Consider the following 17,498-nt stretch of genomic DNA (forward strand, 5'->3'; position numbering starts at 1 on the left):
ATTTTTAGACTTTGATGAACGTCTATCACCCACCAATTTTAAAAATTCAATAATAATCCCTGAATATCTAAGAAAACTTTTGATTATCAAAGAAATTTTTTTTTAATATATGTTTTAGTAAAGGTAAAATGAATGAGGATTTTGATTTGATATTTAAATGGGTTAATGAAGGAAAACAATAACTTAGAATTAAAATTTTATTTGAGAATTATGAAAAAAATTTTTAAAAAAAGTAAATTTAAAAAATTGTTTATAAGCAAGCTATATATAAATTCTTTAGAATGAATTAGACATACAACAACGGTATGAATATAAAATTGTCATATTTTATAATCAGGAAGATCTTTATAAATTTATAAATTTATTTTAAGCTATTATTTTTTAAATAACATAAATAAAATGATTACTCATGATTAAAATGATAATGAATTGGAAGTAGACGACAGAAGAGAAATTGAGAGGCTTAAATTGATTGAATAATCTATCAGGACAAAAGTGTAAATGCTATGTGAATACCACTCAGAGGTTAACAGGCAGATAATGTATTTAGAGAAAAATTATGAAAATTTACAGGGTGGCAGCTTGCTTGGAGATATTTAAAGTTAGATTTAGTTATAAAATACGAATAAACTTACTAAAAATGGTTCAAACGTATATAATGATAATATAACAAATAACTATAATTATTACTAAGACAAAAATGATGGTGGCAATATTTTTTAGGAAGATGAAGAAGAGTACTTTGAAGAAGAATAAGACGAAGAAGATTAAAATGAGTTGAATTTATCTAAATAAAATGATAGAAGCTTATTTCAAAATGAGATAATAGATAAAAATCATTTGTTAGTTGATATGAGTTAGATGTTTCCAAAACTAATGAAACCAAGACAACAGAATATCCAAAAAGATGAACCAAAAAAGAAAAGAATATCGACATTATTATAAACTAAGAAAATGTATCCTTTTAAAAAGATGAAACCACTTCCTAACGATGAGCCTGGGATTGTTTGCCAAAAGTTGGCCATGAAAGATAAATATGAGAAATTTTTGAAGAAATTGAAACAAGAAATGCCTTATTATATAAGTGATTATGGATAAATTAGGTATCCGATTTATGTAAAAAAGAAAGTGGCATTTTTTTGCAGATATATAAGCAGAACTAAACTTGTAGAAGACACAAGAATAGGTGCTGAGGCAGTAGCCAAATGGGTAAAAGTATACTGTGATTACATGGACGACAAACTTGAGAACGGAGAACCTAACGAAACTTTTGAAGAATACGTCAAATAAAAACAAACAAAAAGCGCATATATAATAAAAAAAAAGCAGCTTAATTGCTAACCAAACTTAAATCAGGCCATTTTAAAGCAAGTCCAACCAGCTAGTTGGTAAAATCAGGAAAATCATAAAAAAGTAGACAATTAGAAAAACAAATATAATTTCAAAATGTCTTGATTGATAAAGGAGTTTGCTTCAAAATAAAATTTTGAATTCAATGAAAAAACTAAAATGCAAAATAACTAACTAACAAACAAAATTGATAAATAAGGTTTATAACCTACTCATAATAATTGTATATTTAATTAATAATATATAATTGCTTACTACAAGTTAATCACGTATTAGGCTATTATTACATAATTAATTTCTATTGAGATAATATATTACTATTGGTTTTTATTGATTTGACCTTTATATTTATACAAACGTAATTATTAAATGGAGATTTTGCAAATTATAGAAAATACTTGCTAACACTATTCACTGAAACTCAAATTATCTCTTCATTTTTTTAAAACATGTTTCATAGTTAGAAATTATTGAATAGTTTTATTTTATCTCCCATAATAGTGATAGATCAAACAATGAAATTTGGCAATCTACCATAAATTTATATTTTTTAAATTACTTTAATAATAGAAGCAATTATTCTAAAAGAATATATATTTAAATGTGTATAGATATAAATTAATATTACTTTTTTATTGAAACAAATAACATTTGTAAATGAACTTGCTTAAACATTTCTTTGAAGGATAAAACAATCAAAAATTAAAACATTTTAAATTTATGCATTTTATTTCTAAATTATTTTTGAATAAAAATATTCTTTTCATTTAAAATATAATGTTTATAAAAATTAAGAAGACAATTTATTTATTAAACGTTGATTTATTTAATTTACAGTTGATAATTATATTACATAAGAATTCGTTGGTGTTTTACTAATTATAGATTATGTAATTAAGGTAAAATAGTAAATGAGCTCTTTTTAGGTTTTATTCTTGTTATTCAATTCATATTTTGTTTGATATCTTTAAGAGAAATGGTAGATAGGTTATTAATTAATTAATTAATGTTTGTTTTTAGATTGAAATTAATATTTTTCTATTTATAATAAAAATCATATTTAATAAATTACATTGATTCAATGAAATAGATAGATAATTTGAATGATTGATAGTTTTGTTTGATTATTAAATCAAATGGTTTCAAATTTAATCAAAAGGAAACTTGAGAGAAAAAAGAGACCTTGAGAGAGAAAAATGTGTTTTAATTGGTTAAAAATATTTTTAAACAATTATGCTTACTTTAAATAAAACCAATAATTAAATAAAGTCTAATGAGTGACCATGATTAAGTTAAATGTGAATTAAATATGTTCGATGTGAATTTTATATATGTAAAGTTTATACTTTTAGTTCAAAAATGTTATGTTTGTGTAAAATCTGAATAATAATTAATTTGTATCTTGAGAGCCCTTTTATAATTGCTTGTTTAAGTCATCAATCCACAGATTGAAATATAAAAATTATTTAAAAAAAAGAAATTATAAATAAGCAATAATTAAGGGATTTTATAAAGTATTCTTATTCAATTAAATAACAGTAAGAAATATAAAAAAGAGATTGATTGATTTTTGATAATTAATTAAATCAATAAATCAGATTTGCATTATTTTAATATACTGTAAAAAACTCATTTAGCAGCAGCAAATATTTGCATCTATTACTAGCATTTCAATTACTCCTCGATAGATTAAAGCATTGTTATAAGATATTTAATTAGTTATAAAATGGGTTGCTGCCAATCAGATGAAAGAGATTTCAACATAATAACTGGTAATCAATAACTTCAATCATCCTTTTATATTTCAGATTTAATTTAATCATCTGCTTACATTGGCATGAATATATTTTAAGAGCGTTTTTTCACAAATGATTGAAAAATACTTAGACTATTAAATGAATGGAACAAATAGGAATTCATAAATCTGAATGATTTGACTCATTCCTTCTAAAAACTATGACTTTTTGATTGATTCATTTAATTTTTTTACAAAATAATAAATAGACTATTAATAAAATTACAGCATGAGAAGCATAGCAAGTAGTAGCGATATGGCTAGCGAGAAAATAAGTGAATTTAATAAAGGATCAACATGGAGTTCATTAAGATATGACCAAATAATAGAAGTACAAAACAATATTTTTTTGCTTTTTTAAACAACAATAAATGAAATTCTCATATAAAACGATTATTTTTAATTGAACTCTCATTCATTTATTAACAGAGAAGATAGAAACAAGGGACAAGTCATATGAAATATAATCTTGGATATATAAATGTAAATGTTTGTAACACTCCCAAAGCAGACTTTTTTAGCCAATATACTATGGGGAAATTTCTTGGTCAAGGTATTTACTTACTTGCTTAATTCAACGGTTCTAATTACATACTGACTTAGTTATAAATTAAAATAGAATTTATTTATTTACGTGCAATTTTAAAAAAATCTATAATTAAATTTATCTAAAAATAATCTAGATACATAAGCATTTTTAATTAATACAGTAAAAGTTTAATTCATGTTTACAACAAGAAATTCAGTACTCAGATTTATTTTATTTATTTATTGTTTTTTTGTTTTAAATAATATTAGGAGGGTTTGGAACTGTTTGTGTAGGAATTTAAAAGGTAACTAATGTTAAAAGAGCCATTAAGATGGTCAGCAAAGTTACACTTAGCGAAAAAGATAAACAAATACTTTTGTAGGAACTCGCTCTACTAAAGTCAATAGACCACCCTAACATTCTAAAAATTCTTGAACACTACGAAGATGATCAACACCACTTCTTTGTTACAGAGTAAAATTCCAATTCTTTATCCTTGGCAATCTAACTAAACTTAAATAAGTGGAATTGAAAAAAAAGAAATAAAATTCAACATAATCTATAAATTATTACCATTTAATTCCATACTATAAAAGCTCATAAAAAGCACTTATTTTGAAATTATCAATTAAATTTATATAAAAGAAAACTTAATAAAGTAGCCACTACCACTACTCAAAATTTTTGAAAAACAGAGATAATTAATTTCTTTGGATTTTGATTGATTTATTAATTTATTTACTTATTTTATATTATTGCTTGGTAAATCTCGCATTAAAATAAATAAATATCAATTCTATTTATAGATTAACTGGTAAACAAATTAATTAATAAATAAATATTTTTTTTTTACTTTTTAGACTTCTGTCAGGTGGTGAGCTGTTCACTAAAATTATGGAGTTAAATGGCTTCAATGAAGCTCAAGCATCAGGTTATATGCGCCAAATACTTTCAGCTGTTTCTTATTGTCACCAACAAAATATTGTGCACAGAGACTTAAAGCCTGAAAACATTCTGTTTACGAGTAAAAAGTCTGATTAAATCAAAGTAATATTTTCAGATATTTTGTTTATTCTTATTATTTAATTTACTCTATTATTCTCATTTTCTTTCAATTTCAATTAATTTTTTTGAATATTATCGCATGAATTTCTCTAACTTTTATTTATTGATGTATTTACTCTAACATAACAAACAAACTTTTATATCAAAACAAATAATCAAATCTATTAATTAAATCAACCATCCGTTCAATTGAATTTTTGAAGTTACCTATGTAACTTTTTAAATAAAAGTTTACTTGAATGATAGTAACTTAGTTAGTACTATTATTGCTTCTAGTTATTTTATACATGAATTAAAATAAAAAAAATAAATAAATAATAAAGGTTATCGATTTTGGATGCTCGACAAAGTTTGATAAAGCTAAAAAAATAAAAGACATTGCTGGAACAGTTTTATATCTTGCTCCAGAAGTAATCAAAAAAAATTTATATGATGAAAAGTGCGATATTTGGAGTTTAGGGGTTGTACTTTACATTATGCTTTGTGGCTATCCACCTTTCGATGGCAAAAACGATGAAGAAGTTTTTAATTCAATTTAAAATAAATAAGTATAATTCGAAGGTATATCAAATTATTTTATCATCAATCAATCGTTTTCTTACTAACTTATTTTAATAAAGGTAAAGAATGGGAAAAAATTAGTGTTTAAGCTAAGGATCTAATAGAAAAAATGCTCTAAAAGGATCCAAATCTTCGTATTAGTGCATAATAGGCCTACTAACATCCTTGGATATAAAAGAGTATTAAAAGCTCTAACATTTAAGATGCGGTAATGAAAAATCTAGCATAATTTTCAGCTAGGAATAAAGTGAAAACTGCACTTTTAAATATGATCTCTTTGCATATACTGAAAAATAAAGAGAAAGAGTAAATTTTTTAAAATTTTATCGAACTTGATAAAGATGGCGATGGCTAACTTTCAAAAGAAGAGCTAATTGAAGGTAAATAATTTTTAAATTAATATAAATATTCTTCAGTTATTATATTGTATTTCAAATTAGGTTACGAAAGATTAATAGGAGACAAACAACAAGCATAGAAAATCGTTGAATATGTATTCAAAGAGATTGATTATGATGGATCTGGGAAAGTTAGTTTCTAGGAATTCTTAGTTGCCACTGCTAGCAAAGAACAGATTATTACCAAAGAAAACCTCTACAAAGCATTTGATTTGATTGATGAAGTAAAATTTTATTATTTTAATTTTAAAAATGAAGAGTGGAAATAAATTTAATTATTAACAAATTAGGATAGAAATGGATAAATTACAAAGGATGAGCTGCAAAGAGTGATAGGAGGAACCTCTTTAAATGACCAGGTTTGGGAACAAATGATGAAAGAATGCGATGTGAATGGTGATGGATAAGTAAAAATAATGATTTTTTGTATCAATTTAAAAATTTATTAAAAATAAACTCTTATTAAATTAATTAGATTAATAAACAAGAATTTGTTGATTTAATGCTAAAATGGGTAGATTATGATTTATTTAAAGCCAAAGACGAAGTTATATAAGCTGAAGATAGGAGGGGATAAAGAAAAGCCTCTTTAACAGATGATACTGCTCCAGTTAAAAGCTTATAGAATAAGTCATCCACACCAAAAAATAATCTATAGCTAAAAGATTAAAGATATAACTATAAAAATCCTCCTTAGAGTAGCTCTTTGAAATAAAATTATGTGCAGTACTCACCTAGCAAATCAAGCTCCTAAAGAGGACCAAACTATTCTTTATACAATAATTACTACAGCAGTAGCCAAGGAAACTTCTATTCAAGTCATAAATCGATGGTAAAAAATCAAATTGAGTAGAGCAGCCCATTGAAAAATTATAATTAAAGATCCATCCAAGAAAATAAAACATCAAAAAATAGCATTTAAAAGAGTTTCAAAAATCTCAATGCTGAGACTGAAAGCTACTACAGCAACTTCTAAAACAATTTTGATTCAGCATCCTTAGAAGTACACTCATTGAAGAAAATACCAACAATCTCTGCTGCAATTCAAGAAAAATCTAATAATTCTATAAACAATTACAATAAAATAAATACATTTAGTAGTAATGTTAAGACATTTTAACCTTTAAATACGGTTACAAGTAGCATTTAAAATTCTAAAGTTAATTGAAAACAAATACCTAAATCAATAAATAAATAAAAATAAATACTAGATGAAACACTTTTATACTCATAATTCTTTTTTCCTTATTCTTCAAATAAATAAATAATAAACTAATTATATTGAATTAAATAAAATAAATTTATATATTAAAGTTTCATATTATTTATAATAATATTATTAATTAATTAATGTTCTTATATTAAATATAAACTCTTTCAAATAAATACTAAAATCTACTAAAAAAAACAAAATATTTTATTTATTATTTAATTGTAAAAATTATTTTTATTTTTTAATTATAAAATAAATTTGAATTAAATTTAATAAGCTATTTTATTTTTTTGCCTATTTAAATAGCATAAACATTTTAGGTGAACAGTCATTATTTTTTGAGTAGTTAATTCAAAAATCTGTTTATTGGAAAATATTTATATGAGTGAGGTGAGAATCTACGAAGATCTACAGAAAATATTTTTTTAGAATTTATTTTTTAAGTTACCATGCTCAAATAAATTTGAATTAAATTAATTAAATATATTATTTGTTGATTTTCTTTATTTAAAAATATTAAATACTAACTTAAATAACAAATATATTATAAGTTTTAATATATTTTCATTAATTCTAATTACATGCAAAAAAAATTTATTTTGACTAAAGTTTTTTTCTGTTTTTAATTTTTTTAATTTTTAAAAGAAAGATTCCTTTTGTAAATTTTTTTTCTTTCAATTCTGGAATTGTATTTATGATAATAAAACTATACTCACCTTCCTCTTCACTTTCATATGATATGTTTTTTAATATACAGGATCTACTTATTATAAGCTTGTTTCTTTTAAATACTAAAATATTCTAATTTTAAAAATCTGAAAAATTATAAAAATTTAAATTTAAATTATTCTATTGTCGTCAATAAATTTTAATTGATTTTCTATTGTTCATTTTATTTAATTGACCAAAATTTTGACATTTGCTATGGGTTTATTAAGAATCTTAAAAATTCGATTTACAACACTCGGAAAAATATAACTTATTAAATATTAAGAAAAAAAAGATTTATTAATAAAATTCAAAAAAAAAATGGTTTTTTTTAATAATATTTTTATATTCCAGATTTATTAAGCTAAATGCACAAAGAAACATAGAAAATATATCAAATTTTAGAGATATTATACAATTTATGAGCATAATAAAGCTTCAATTGGCTGCATTGGGTCTATAATTTTGAATAAATTCTATTTCATCATTCACATAATAAAATAAGACACAAGCATGAAGAGGATCGTTATCAATGTGAGTTATATCAAGTTTGTAAGTTGAGTCAGGTTTTTTCTCTTTAGAGAATTTTACTGTTTTACCGATTGGATCATAATCAACAATTACTACATCATTTTTTGCAAAGCTAAATGCCTTAACTACATTGTTGAATGCACTTTAGCTAGTTGACCAAGTACCTGCGTTTGAGCTAATCATATAAGCACCATGTCCTAAATTTTAAATAAATTAATATTAATTTTCAATATAGTCAACTTAATTTATTATTTTTATTTAATTGATTAATAATATATACCTAGATTTGAAAATTGGAAACCATAATTCTTGGAGACTATTGTGTTCTTGTGACAAATACCGACTGCTAGCCAGTTGTTAGTAGATCCTTGCTTAATTTTAAAGGCAAATTTGCATTACTTATTTTTAGGCAAGGCAGGTTCCATAATTGCAAATCTATAGCTAGGATTTGAGCCATTTGATTTAACAATATTCTTGGAAACAAGAGTAATTTGTGCATGCTTATATGTATTAGAAAACCAGAACTTAATGTTATTCTTATAAATTATGTTTGCTTAAAGAATCTGTTCTGACAGACTCTTTTTCTGAGTTTCTAATAAAGTTTCTATTTCCTTATTACCTTTTTCTAATGTTCTTTATATTTCCTAATATTGATTTTCTATGTTAATCTTGATAGTTTTTTATTCCAATTCAGCTTCTCCTTCTTCATCGCTTTATTTTTAATTTAATAAAAGTTAATTTGATTGAATATTAAAATATAATTAATTATTTAAGAGCAAATAACATGTCATTTCTAGCATAAAACATTAGAAATAACTAACTGACCTGCTCTTGCGCTTATGAAATTTTAGCATGTATATTCATGAATATTTATTTATTAATTAATTAATTACTCTTCTTGAGGAATGAAATTAACAAGCCTTGAAACGGAACTTTTAAGTTTGTCTACATCTCCATTAAACTCATATACATTGTCGAAGAGGTTGTTAATTTCAGTTGTGGCTGATGTATGAGAAAGCACTTAATCCTTCATTTTATCGAAAAAGCTAAGAATAGAAGTTTTAATTGAAAGAATTTTTTCATTGAATGATTCATATATTTAATTGAGTTCTTTTTCTGCTAGTTTTTATTATTCATCTAGATAAATTAGAAGTTCATCACAATTGAATTCAGACTTTGCTTGTTTAGCTGAATTTTCCAAAGCTTGATGGAGCAACACCTTCAAGGGTTTCCATTAACCTTTTTTATTTTCTTCTTGGCAAACAGCACATCCTAAAACGTCTTCCTTATTTGTTGTGTTTAAATAAACGTAGTTGAGCAACTCTCCTTCATGGAAATTGCCTTTCTAGCAAACAGGGTATTTAATTTTTTATATTTATGGTGCTATCTATTTAACTTTTTATTTTATGGGCGATTATGTGGGTTCAGTTTTACCTTCACTTGGAGATGCATTTGCATTTGCGTTTGCATTTCCATTTTACTAATTAACAAAAAAATATTAATCGACAGAATAATAAGTCTAAAACAGAACCCAATTAGTTTGATTTTGTAGCTTAATCAACTAAAAGGGTAATAAATTGATTCTAATTTAATTCGTTTACTTGAGGTGCTTGCTCTTATGTCTCACCTTCAACTAATTCGGCTTTAAGTTTTGTAAATTCTCCTTCCATATCTTGAGTTATTAAATAATTATTTAATGAACTTAAAATAAAATAAAATGAAAGAGATAGTTTAAAAGTAAACAAATTTCTAACTAACTGATAAAGGTATTTTATAAAAAATTCTAATTTCAATCAATACTAAATAAATTATATCTAACTACTTTTTTATAATGCTATTCTATAACTTTTTCTTTTGAGTTCTTTCTTTTTTGCTAACTTTTTTATCTTTACTGCAAAACAAATACTTTTTATTTTTACAAAATATAAGCGACTAATTTGTTAATTAACTAATTTGAGATATATATATATAATCTTTTGTTAGTGCCAAATCATTCATAAAAACTTATCTCATCAATAAATCTTAATGAACATAATCAAAACAATTAATTCATTAGTTTTTTTAATGCACTCTTTATCTAATTCATCAGATCATAAATGAATATGTGTGTGTGTGTGTGTGTGTTTTCATTTAAATCTGTTCAACTTAATCTTTAATTAGAAATAAATCAAATTATATTTATAAAATTCTTTTGATTCCTAATTGGCAAACTCATTCATTATTTTTTAATTAATTTAGAAAGAATAAATTTTTCATTCACAACCTGTCTGCCCTAATACCTACTTTAAGATATCATAGATCAGAGAGCGCATTACTTATCAACAGGAAGGTAGAATAATAAATAAACAATCCATTAAAATGAGGATTGATTTATTAAATATTGTTTTTTACTTACTTTATTAATTTGTGTACAATTTTAAAATTAAAACATATTATTTTGTTTTTAGATTCAAATTAATTTATTTGTTTTATTTTCTAAATTTTAAATTTTATTTTATAATTTGTCAACACATTATTAAAAATGTTTAATTTTTTTTTTAGTCAAATTAATTATTCATAATATATAATATCAGAATCTCTAATAGAATCTTTGATTAAAATAATCTTGAGAATTTAATCTAATATTTTATTTTAAGATTTAATTGATTAAATTATAATAATAATATTTGGTCACAATTAAATTAGATTATTCTTTTACATTTATTGTGGATTAATTGTATTTATTTATTTACTGCTTTCATTGAATCAATTAAATATCTTAAATCAAAATTATTTTTATTCAAAGTAAATTCTCAAAGACAAATAAATAAATATTCGTGTTTAAAAAAATTTTGATAAGCTTTGAATTGTAAGAAATAAAAACTTGTTTTTGATAAATAAGAAAAAAGAGCTAGAATTGCTTTAAAATGTGTAGTAAGCATGAAACGAAAAGCTAATTAAAAATACAAAGATTTACATTAATAAAAAAAATTTATCTAAAAGCGATTTAATTAATTTAGAAATATTGCTTTAGGAACATCATAAATAAATACAAAAGAAGATATTTTTTGTATTGAAGAAAAAAAAAATAAACATTAAAAAAATAAGAATTTGATTCACTAAAATAGAATTTTAATCAGATTTAATTATTAGCAGAACATTTCCCTAAAATTAGAAATTAACAAATTATTTATATTTTTTTTGGGGGAATCAAAAATCAAATTAGATGAGTGCTAAAAGAAGATACCCAATTTAGAATGTTATAAAAACAAACTTAATATTTTGTGTAAGGGTGGGTGTTCATATCTAATATATTTAACTATCTTACTATATCTTAGACTCTTTTTATAAATCTTTTTTAAAACTAAATTTTATTGAGATAGATAGAAGAAATATAATCTGAATATGGTGAAGATAAAGTAATTTAAAGCAAGTAACAAAATGAAAATAGAATTTTGATTATTTTTTATTGAGTTAATAATTAATTGTTTATAAATTTTTGTTTTTCATTTTTTGATTTATCAAGCAAGAAAGAATCTACAGCTAAAAACTTAGCTTACTTTATTATCATCTATTACTGGGAAGTCAAAAAAAAAATTGTGGAAAAGAATTTGCCAAAACCTAAGATATATAAAAAGAATTGCTTTGAGTAAATGTCTCCTTAGTTTTTTATAATTAAATTTTGAGAATAAAGAAAATCAATTTGTTTGAATAATTAAGAAAAACACATTAAATAACATAACATAGTTTTAATTAATTAATTAATTAGGCAAACATGAAGGAGAGTCGAAAAAATTTCGAATTTTCTATTAAATTCATATTGCTAGTTGGTTTCTTTTTCGTGTAAACTTTCTCAAAGCTAGTTAATGATGATCCAAATTTAGATGATTTTAGCAGAGCCCTTTTTAATTGTGCAGATTTCGATATTACTTAGGATAATTACAAAGTCGAAAGTGATTAAATTGTATTTGAAATTCAATCTCTCAGTGAATAAGTACAGTAAAATGTCTTAAAGTTTAGAGAATTAACTATAAGCAAGGCTGAATAAGTATTAACTAATTATAAAAATTTTAAAAGCATTGTTTTTTAAAATGGACCTAAATCTACTTTGCTTTTCGACGGAATTTATATATTAGGAGATTAAGAAAAAAAAATATCAGTATAAGTATTACAATTACTTTATAAGGATTTATTTATGCTTTAATTTTTCAATATATCAAGCGTCTTTATTACAAAGAGTTCATTTAGTTACTCTACTTGGGTCTAATCATAATTTACACTTTTTAATAATGTTAAAACAATTTATATTTAAACTTTTTAAGTAAATCAATCATAATTTTCATCAAACTATTTAATGTAAGTATTAAACTCTTACAACACAACTATCGGATTTGCTGATTTAAATTAAAACAACTAAAACTACATTGCTGATGTTTAAAATGTAAATATTTTCAAGATATTAAAAATGAACATATATAAGTGTTAAATCAAAAATGCAGGCTAACCTCTAAATTAAAATATATTTAATTTTAACTCAGTTCAACAACTCTCACTTTACGAAATGATAATAACTAATAATACCATTAGAACACAGAATACTTTTAAGTTTATTTCAATCTAAGGAAGTGATGTTGTTAAAATTAACAAATCTCTCATTAAATTTAATAATGCTACTAACTCTTACTCTTCAATGGAAATTCTTAAGTCAGTCAACATAGCATTAGTGAGGTATAAATTTTTTATTGCTATTATTTGCAATTTATATCATTTTTTTAAAATTATTTAATAAATATCAATCGATAATGATTTTAGCAAAACAGATAAAGTGGGTATCAAAAAAAATTTTTGCGATTTATCAAAATTTTTATTGACTATCTTAACATAAAAAATTGTAAAATTTAATGTATGCCACCTGCTTACCTACCCACCCTATTAAATATTTTTAACTTTTTATTTAAAAAACTAAATAAAAATTTCTTTTTTTATTTTAGTGTTTTTGTGGAAAATAACATCCAACTTGGTAACTTTGGAGGTACTATGGCGATAGATTCAACAGGAGTTGAAAATTCACTTGTCACAATAACAGATAGCGTTTTTAAAAAAAATTTTGCTTATACATCTGGTGGTGCAATTTACATAAATGCGTAATTTATAAACATTTACCACACTAAATTTGTGGATAATGTAAGTTAAGGGAATGGAGGAGCTCTTTTCGTAGAAAGTACAAACACAATAGACATTAATAATGTGCTATTTTAGTCCAACTCTGCCATTTAAAGTGGAGGAGCAATTTTTCTTTCATCAAATACTTTATCAAACGCTTTAAAAGTATTCAATGCAACTTTTAAAAATAATTATGTACACTATTGTAATGGAGGTGCATTATTTACAAATAAATTTAATTCTATTTAATTAGAATTTGCTGACTTCGATCATAATTAGGCATTTGAAGGTGATGGTGGAGCTATTTATGGCAGGTAAATATTTTACAAATTTTATAAATATATTAATAAATAATTAATTAATTAAATTGTTTATATAAAAGGAATATTGAGACAATTTTTGTTAGATATGTAAATTTTACAAAAAATTAAGCTTTTAAAGGAGGATCGTTGAGAGTGGACTATTCCAATTTAATTAATATTATTTTATCTAATTTTACCAAAAATTTTGCTAATAACACTGGAGGAGCTTGCTATTTTATTCAAATTAACTATTCTTCTGATTTCAATGGTTGTAACTTCAAAGAAAATCAAGCAATATTTGGAGGCGCTTTATATCTCTATGAAAATTCAGCATTTTAACTCACAAATTCTCTTTTTGAAAAGAATTAGGCTTTATAAGATGGTGGAGCTGTTTTCTTATCAGAAAATACACATGTTTTGGAAATGGTTAACACTAAATTTCATTTCAATATAGCTTAAGGAATAGGAGGGGCTATTTATGCTAAATAAATTAAGCATTCTGTTGACTAAAGTTCGATAATTTCAAATAACTCTGCTTTGATTGGTGGAGGTTTAGCTTGTAGCAACATTTCTAGATATTAAGATTTATCTAAAATACAAATAGATGAAATAGTTTAAGATAATAATGCTCAAATTTATGGAAATAACATTGGGCTTATCCCCAAATCAATTTTTTTAACACATATTAGTTATTATGATGAAGGATCTCAATAATTGAAACCTCTTAATTTTACCAAATAAATTATGCTCTAATAATAAGAGATACAAAGTTTTGTCGTTAATGATGTAAAGAGTCCATCTAATTTAGTTTTCTTTTGGAAATTGGTAGATGAAAATGATTAAATAATAGCTCCAATTAAGCCAACCCAAAATGATATAACTCAGATAGTTAGCATTAACAACACACCTGAAATATAAGAGCGTATGACTGAGTACAATCTTTTTTAAAAGTAGTCCTTTTTACAAAATTATACAATATTTTCTGAGAATGAATTCTCAACTATATTTTTCACGATTGGTGAGCCTTCAAAAGACTAATAAGTATAAATAAGTTTTCTTTCTGGAATATAGGGCTCTGCAAAGGTGGTTAATATTTTATTCAACTATAGAAAATGTTAGATTGGTGAAGTATATATTTAAAGTACTTTTTAGCTTTGCTAAGAATGCAGATAAGGAACTTATTCATTCAGCGATCCTTACAATGCCAGCTGCTTCAATTAGCCTGAAGGAGTTCAAAAAAGCTTTGGATCTACTTTAATTATGCAACCTGGATACTGGCGCTCTTCTTAATACTCTGCAACTATATTAGAGTGCCAATTTTAAGGCTCATGCATTGGTGGAGAAGGTGCATTTTTAAAACTATTTTTATAATTTTTTTATTTATTTAGAAATAAAAATAAGCTTATTAATTCCTAAAATTTATTCTTTAATTTTACAAAGAGGAAAGAAAACTGATGTTCCAATTTTTTATTATTAATAAAGATCAATTTATTAAGGATGATTATGTCTGAAGTATTATTTGTTTTTAAATTATAAGTTCAAAATAATTTATCTCATTAGGCAATCACAATTATCTTTAATTCCCATTACTTTACTACTTAAAATTCTTACAAAGATAATGATTAAAATTTTAATATTTCAAACAAATTTTGAAATCACTTTGTAGTCAAAAATAAAATTAATGAATTGAATAAAATAACTTTTAAATTTTACAATTTAACAAAGTTTTTTAATATTTTTTGAAAAATAAAATTAGGATATGGAAATGGTTTGTGTTAAAACGGATACTAAGGAGTTATGTGCAAATAATGTGCTTTTAATGATAACACAAAGTACACTCAAAATTTGTTTGACTTAGAATGCACAAATTGTGAAGAAAAATAAGGCTAGAGTATATTTTAAATTGTATTACTTTGTATATACTTGGTAGCTATTTCTTTTTTAGTAATGAATTCCTTGGTTTAAGATTTCTTGCTAGAGAAAATGTCATTCACGTTAACTAAAATGAAAGTGTTTTTATTTGATAAGAGACAGAGTTAAAGAAGACTTTCAGTTGTTTACATTAAAATGTTTTTACATTTTTGCTAAATCTCAATTTGCTTGAATTTTATGCAAATCCAAAATGCCAATATTAGTTCTAATTTGTATGTGATCCCTAAATATTTAACTGACACAATTACTGTTATTATTCAGCTTAGTACTTGCTTTTTTGTTCCAAATTCTGGACTTAACAGTTCCTCAGTTGCATTCACTTAGTTAATTCTTGTAGAGATTTCTCCTATTATTTTCTTTTTATTTGGCTATCTCTTGATTTATGCTTTGCACAAAGTTAAAAAGCTTGATTTACAGTAAAAGCAGTATTATTCTAGGAATCTGTTTTGGTTCTGCTTCTGTAGCTTGTTTTCTATTTCAATAATTAGATATTTAGTTTCTATTTCGGCTTGCACATAAGTAGGAGATTAAAACAGAATGTTTGCTGATTACAATATTCAATGTGACAATAATACAACAAGAATAGTCTTAATTTATTCTCTCATTCTGCCAATATTTGCATTTTTCTGTGCTTATCTTCCTTTAACTCTTATTTAAATTTTAACAAGACAATCTAATATTCATAGACCAGTTAGAAAGAGTGTCGAGCTTTAAGATACCTAAAAATAACTTAGTAATACTGAAAATTAAACGAATCAAGAAAAAATAAATATTTTGAGTGATGGAAGCACTCTACAATTAAGCAAAAACAGTGATAACTACTTATATAGAATTAATGGAAGCGATCGTTTTAGTAAATCAAATTATACTGATAACAGTGCTTCATAATTGCCATACGATGAAAGACAAGATAATATAATCTAAATGGAATACGATGTTGAGGATCAAGTAATAAATTATGTTAGAGAGAAAAGTTGTTCACATAATGGAGACCTAAAAAAACCATTATTTGGTAAAAAAATTGAAGGAAAGTTAACAGAAAAATCTTTAAATTAAATAAATTACTGGTACTTAACAGTTGGCTACAAACCAGAATATTAGTATTGGGAAATAGTTAAATTCATTTTTAGATAAGTAATCATTATTATGATATTTTTCTCTAATGAAATACCAATTTTTGCAGGAAGTCTTTCAATAGTTTTTTACATTTTTTATTTTTATTTTTTGAGCAAGAAGCAGCCATTTGTCACTAAATAACTCAATAATTTAGAAAACGAATGTCATTTAATACAAGCAGGTTGTCTATTCTCATTTTTGATTATTTAATAAATTAATGGAGATTATAGATTTGAGTACATGACCTATATATTTGTCTTTTTTGCTTATTTTGTCTTCTTTTGGTTTTTATTTAAGATGCTTTTCTTAATAGTTGTTTCATTAATGGAAAATAATTCAAAGATAGACAATGTTAAGATGGCTTTTAATCTGGTAATCCCAAATACATATAAGATAAATAACGAAAAAAGTTAAAAGAAGTGGATGTTAATTTAAAATAATTTAAAATTGATTTTATCCAGAGGACTTGATGATAAGCTTTTAGACAGGCAATTTTTGATTCACTAAAACAAAAATTTGCTTAGAAGTATGAAAAATAAAAGAGACAGCAATGAAGAAGTAATTGATTTGGATAAGTAGAGCTGATTAAATGCCAAAAAATATTGAATAATAAAATTAATATAATGCAATAAAAAATAACTCTTGTATTTTAATCAACCTAATTAATGAAAATTTTAAGAATTATACTAAAATATAATTTACTTAATTAATTTTTATGTAAAATCATTTACTTATTTTATCACCCAAATCATAATATTTAGTTATAATCATGTATCTTTAGTAGTAAAAATAGTAGCATATATTTTAATTAAAACAAATTTTAATTTGTGTAAATATCATATAAAAGGAAAAATGT

General features: G+C 23.7%; 5 protein-coding genes across 5 annotated transcripts; 4 read left to right on the forward strand and 1 right to left on the reverse strand. All coding sequences in view use genetic code 6, as the record gives it.

Moving 5' to 3' along the window:
• Positions 1-399: 399 nt before the first annotated feature.
• TTHERM_00075790 (hypothetical protein) lies at positions 400-1,455 on the forward strand (the record flags this gene model as incomplete). The annotated part of the gene is made up of 1 exon (XM_001015619.2): positions 400-1,455. The coding sequence occupies one exon, from the start codon at positions 400-402 to the stop codon at positions 1,453-1,455; it is 1,056 nt and encodes a 351-aa protein (XP_001015619.2).
• A 1,919-nt stretch (positions 1,456-3,374) lies between these two features.
• On the forward strand, positions 3,375-6,866 carry TTHERM_00075800 (calcium-dependent kinase; the record flags this gene model as incomplete). Its single annotated transcript, XM_001015620.3, has 9 exons — positions 3,375-3,476; positions 3,575-3,698; positions 3,944-4,148; positions 4,535-4,721; positions 5,063-5,300; positions 5,360-5,680; positions 5,741-5,922; positions 5,989-6,105; positions 6,174-6,866. The coding sequence occupies 9 exons, from the start codon at positions 3,375-3,377 to the stop codon at positions 6,864-6,866; spliced, it is 2,169 nt and encodes a 722-aa protein (XP_001015620.3).
• Positions 6,867-8,057: 1,191 nt separating this feature from the next.
• TTHERM_00075810 (hypothetical protein) lies at positions 8,058-10,144 on the reverse strand (the record flags this gene model as incomplete). Its single annotated transcript, XM_001015621.3, has 5 exons — positions 8,058-8,347; positions 8,431-8,861; positions 9,044-9,630; positions 9,752-9,822; positions 9,973-10,144. 5 exons carry the CDS (start codon positions 10,142-10,144, stop codon positions 8,058-8,060), a joined length of 1,551 nt encoding a protein of 516 aa, XP_001015621.3.
• Positions 10,145-11,069: 925 nt separating this feature from the next.
• Positions 11,070-11,507, forward strand: TTHERM_000075818 (transmembrane protein, putative; the record flags this gene model as incomplete). Its single annotated transcript, XM_012797555.1, has 1 exon — positions 11,070-11,507. One exon carries the CDS (start codon positions 11,070-11,072, stop codon positions 11,505-11,507), a length of 438 nt encoding a protein of 145 aa, XP_012653009.1.
• Positions 11,508-11,904: 397 nt separating this feature from the next.
• On the forward strand, positions 11,905-17,227 carry TTHERM_000075819 (transmembrane protein, putative; the record flags this gene model as incomplete). The annotated part of the gene is made up of 4 exons (XM_012797556.1): positions 11,905-12,857; positions 13,121-13,606; positions 13,675-14,939; positions 15,351-17,227. The coding sequence occupies 4 exons, from the start codon at positions 11,905-11,907 to the stop codon at positions 17,225-17,227; spliced, it is 4,581 nt and encodes a 1,526-aa protein (XP_012653010.1).
• Between the last annotated feature and the right edge of the window lie 271 nt (positions 17,228-17,498).

This window comes from Tetrahymena thermophila, assembly GCF_000189635.1.
Source record: "Tetrahymena thermophila SB210 genomic scaffold scf_8254650, whole genome shotgun sequence".
In the NCBI taxonomy this organism is placed as follows: Eukaryota; Ciliophora; class Oligohymenophorea; order Hymenostomatida; family Tetrahymenidae; genus Tetrahymena; species Tetrahymena thermophila.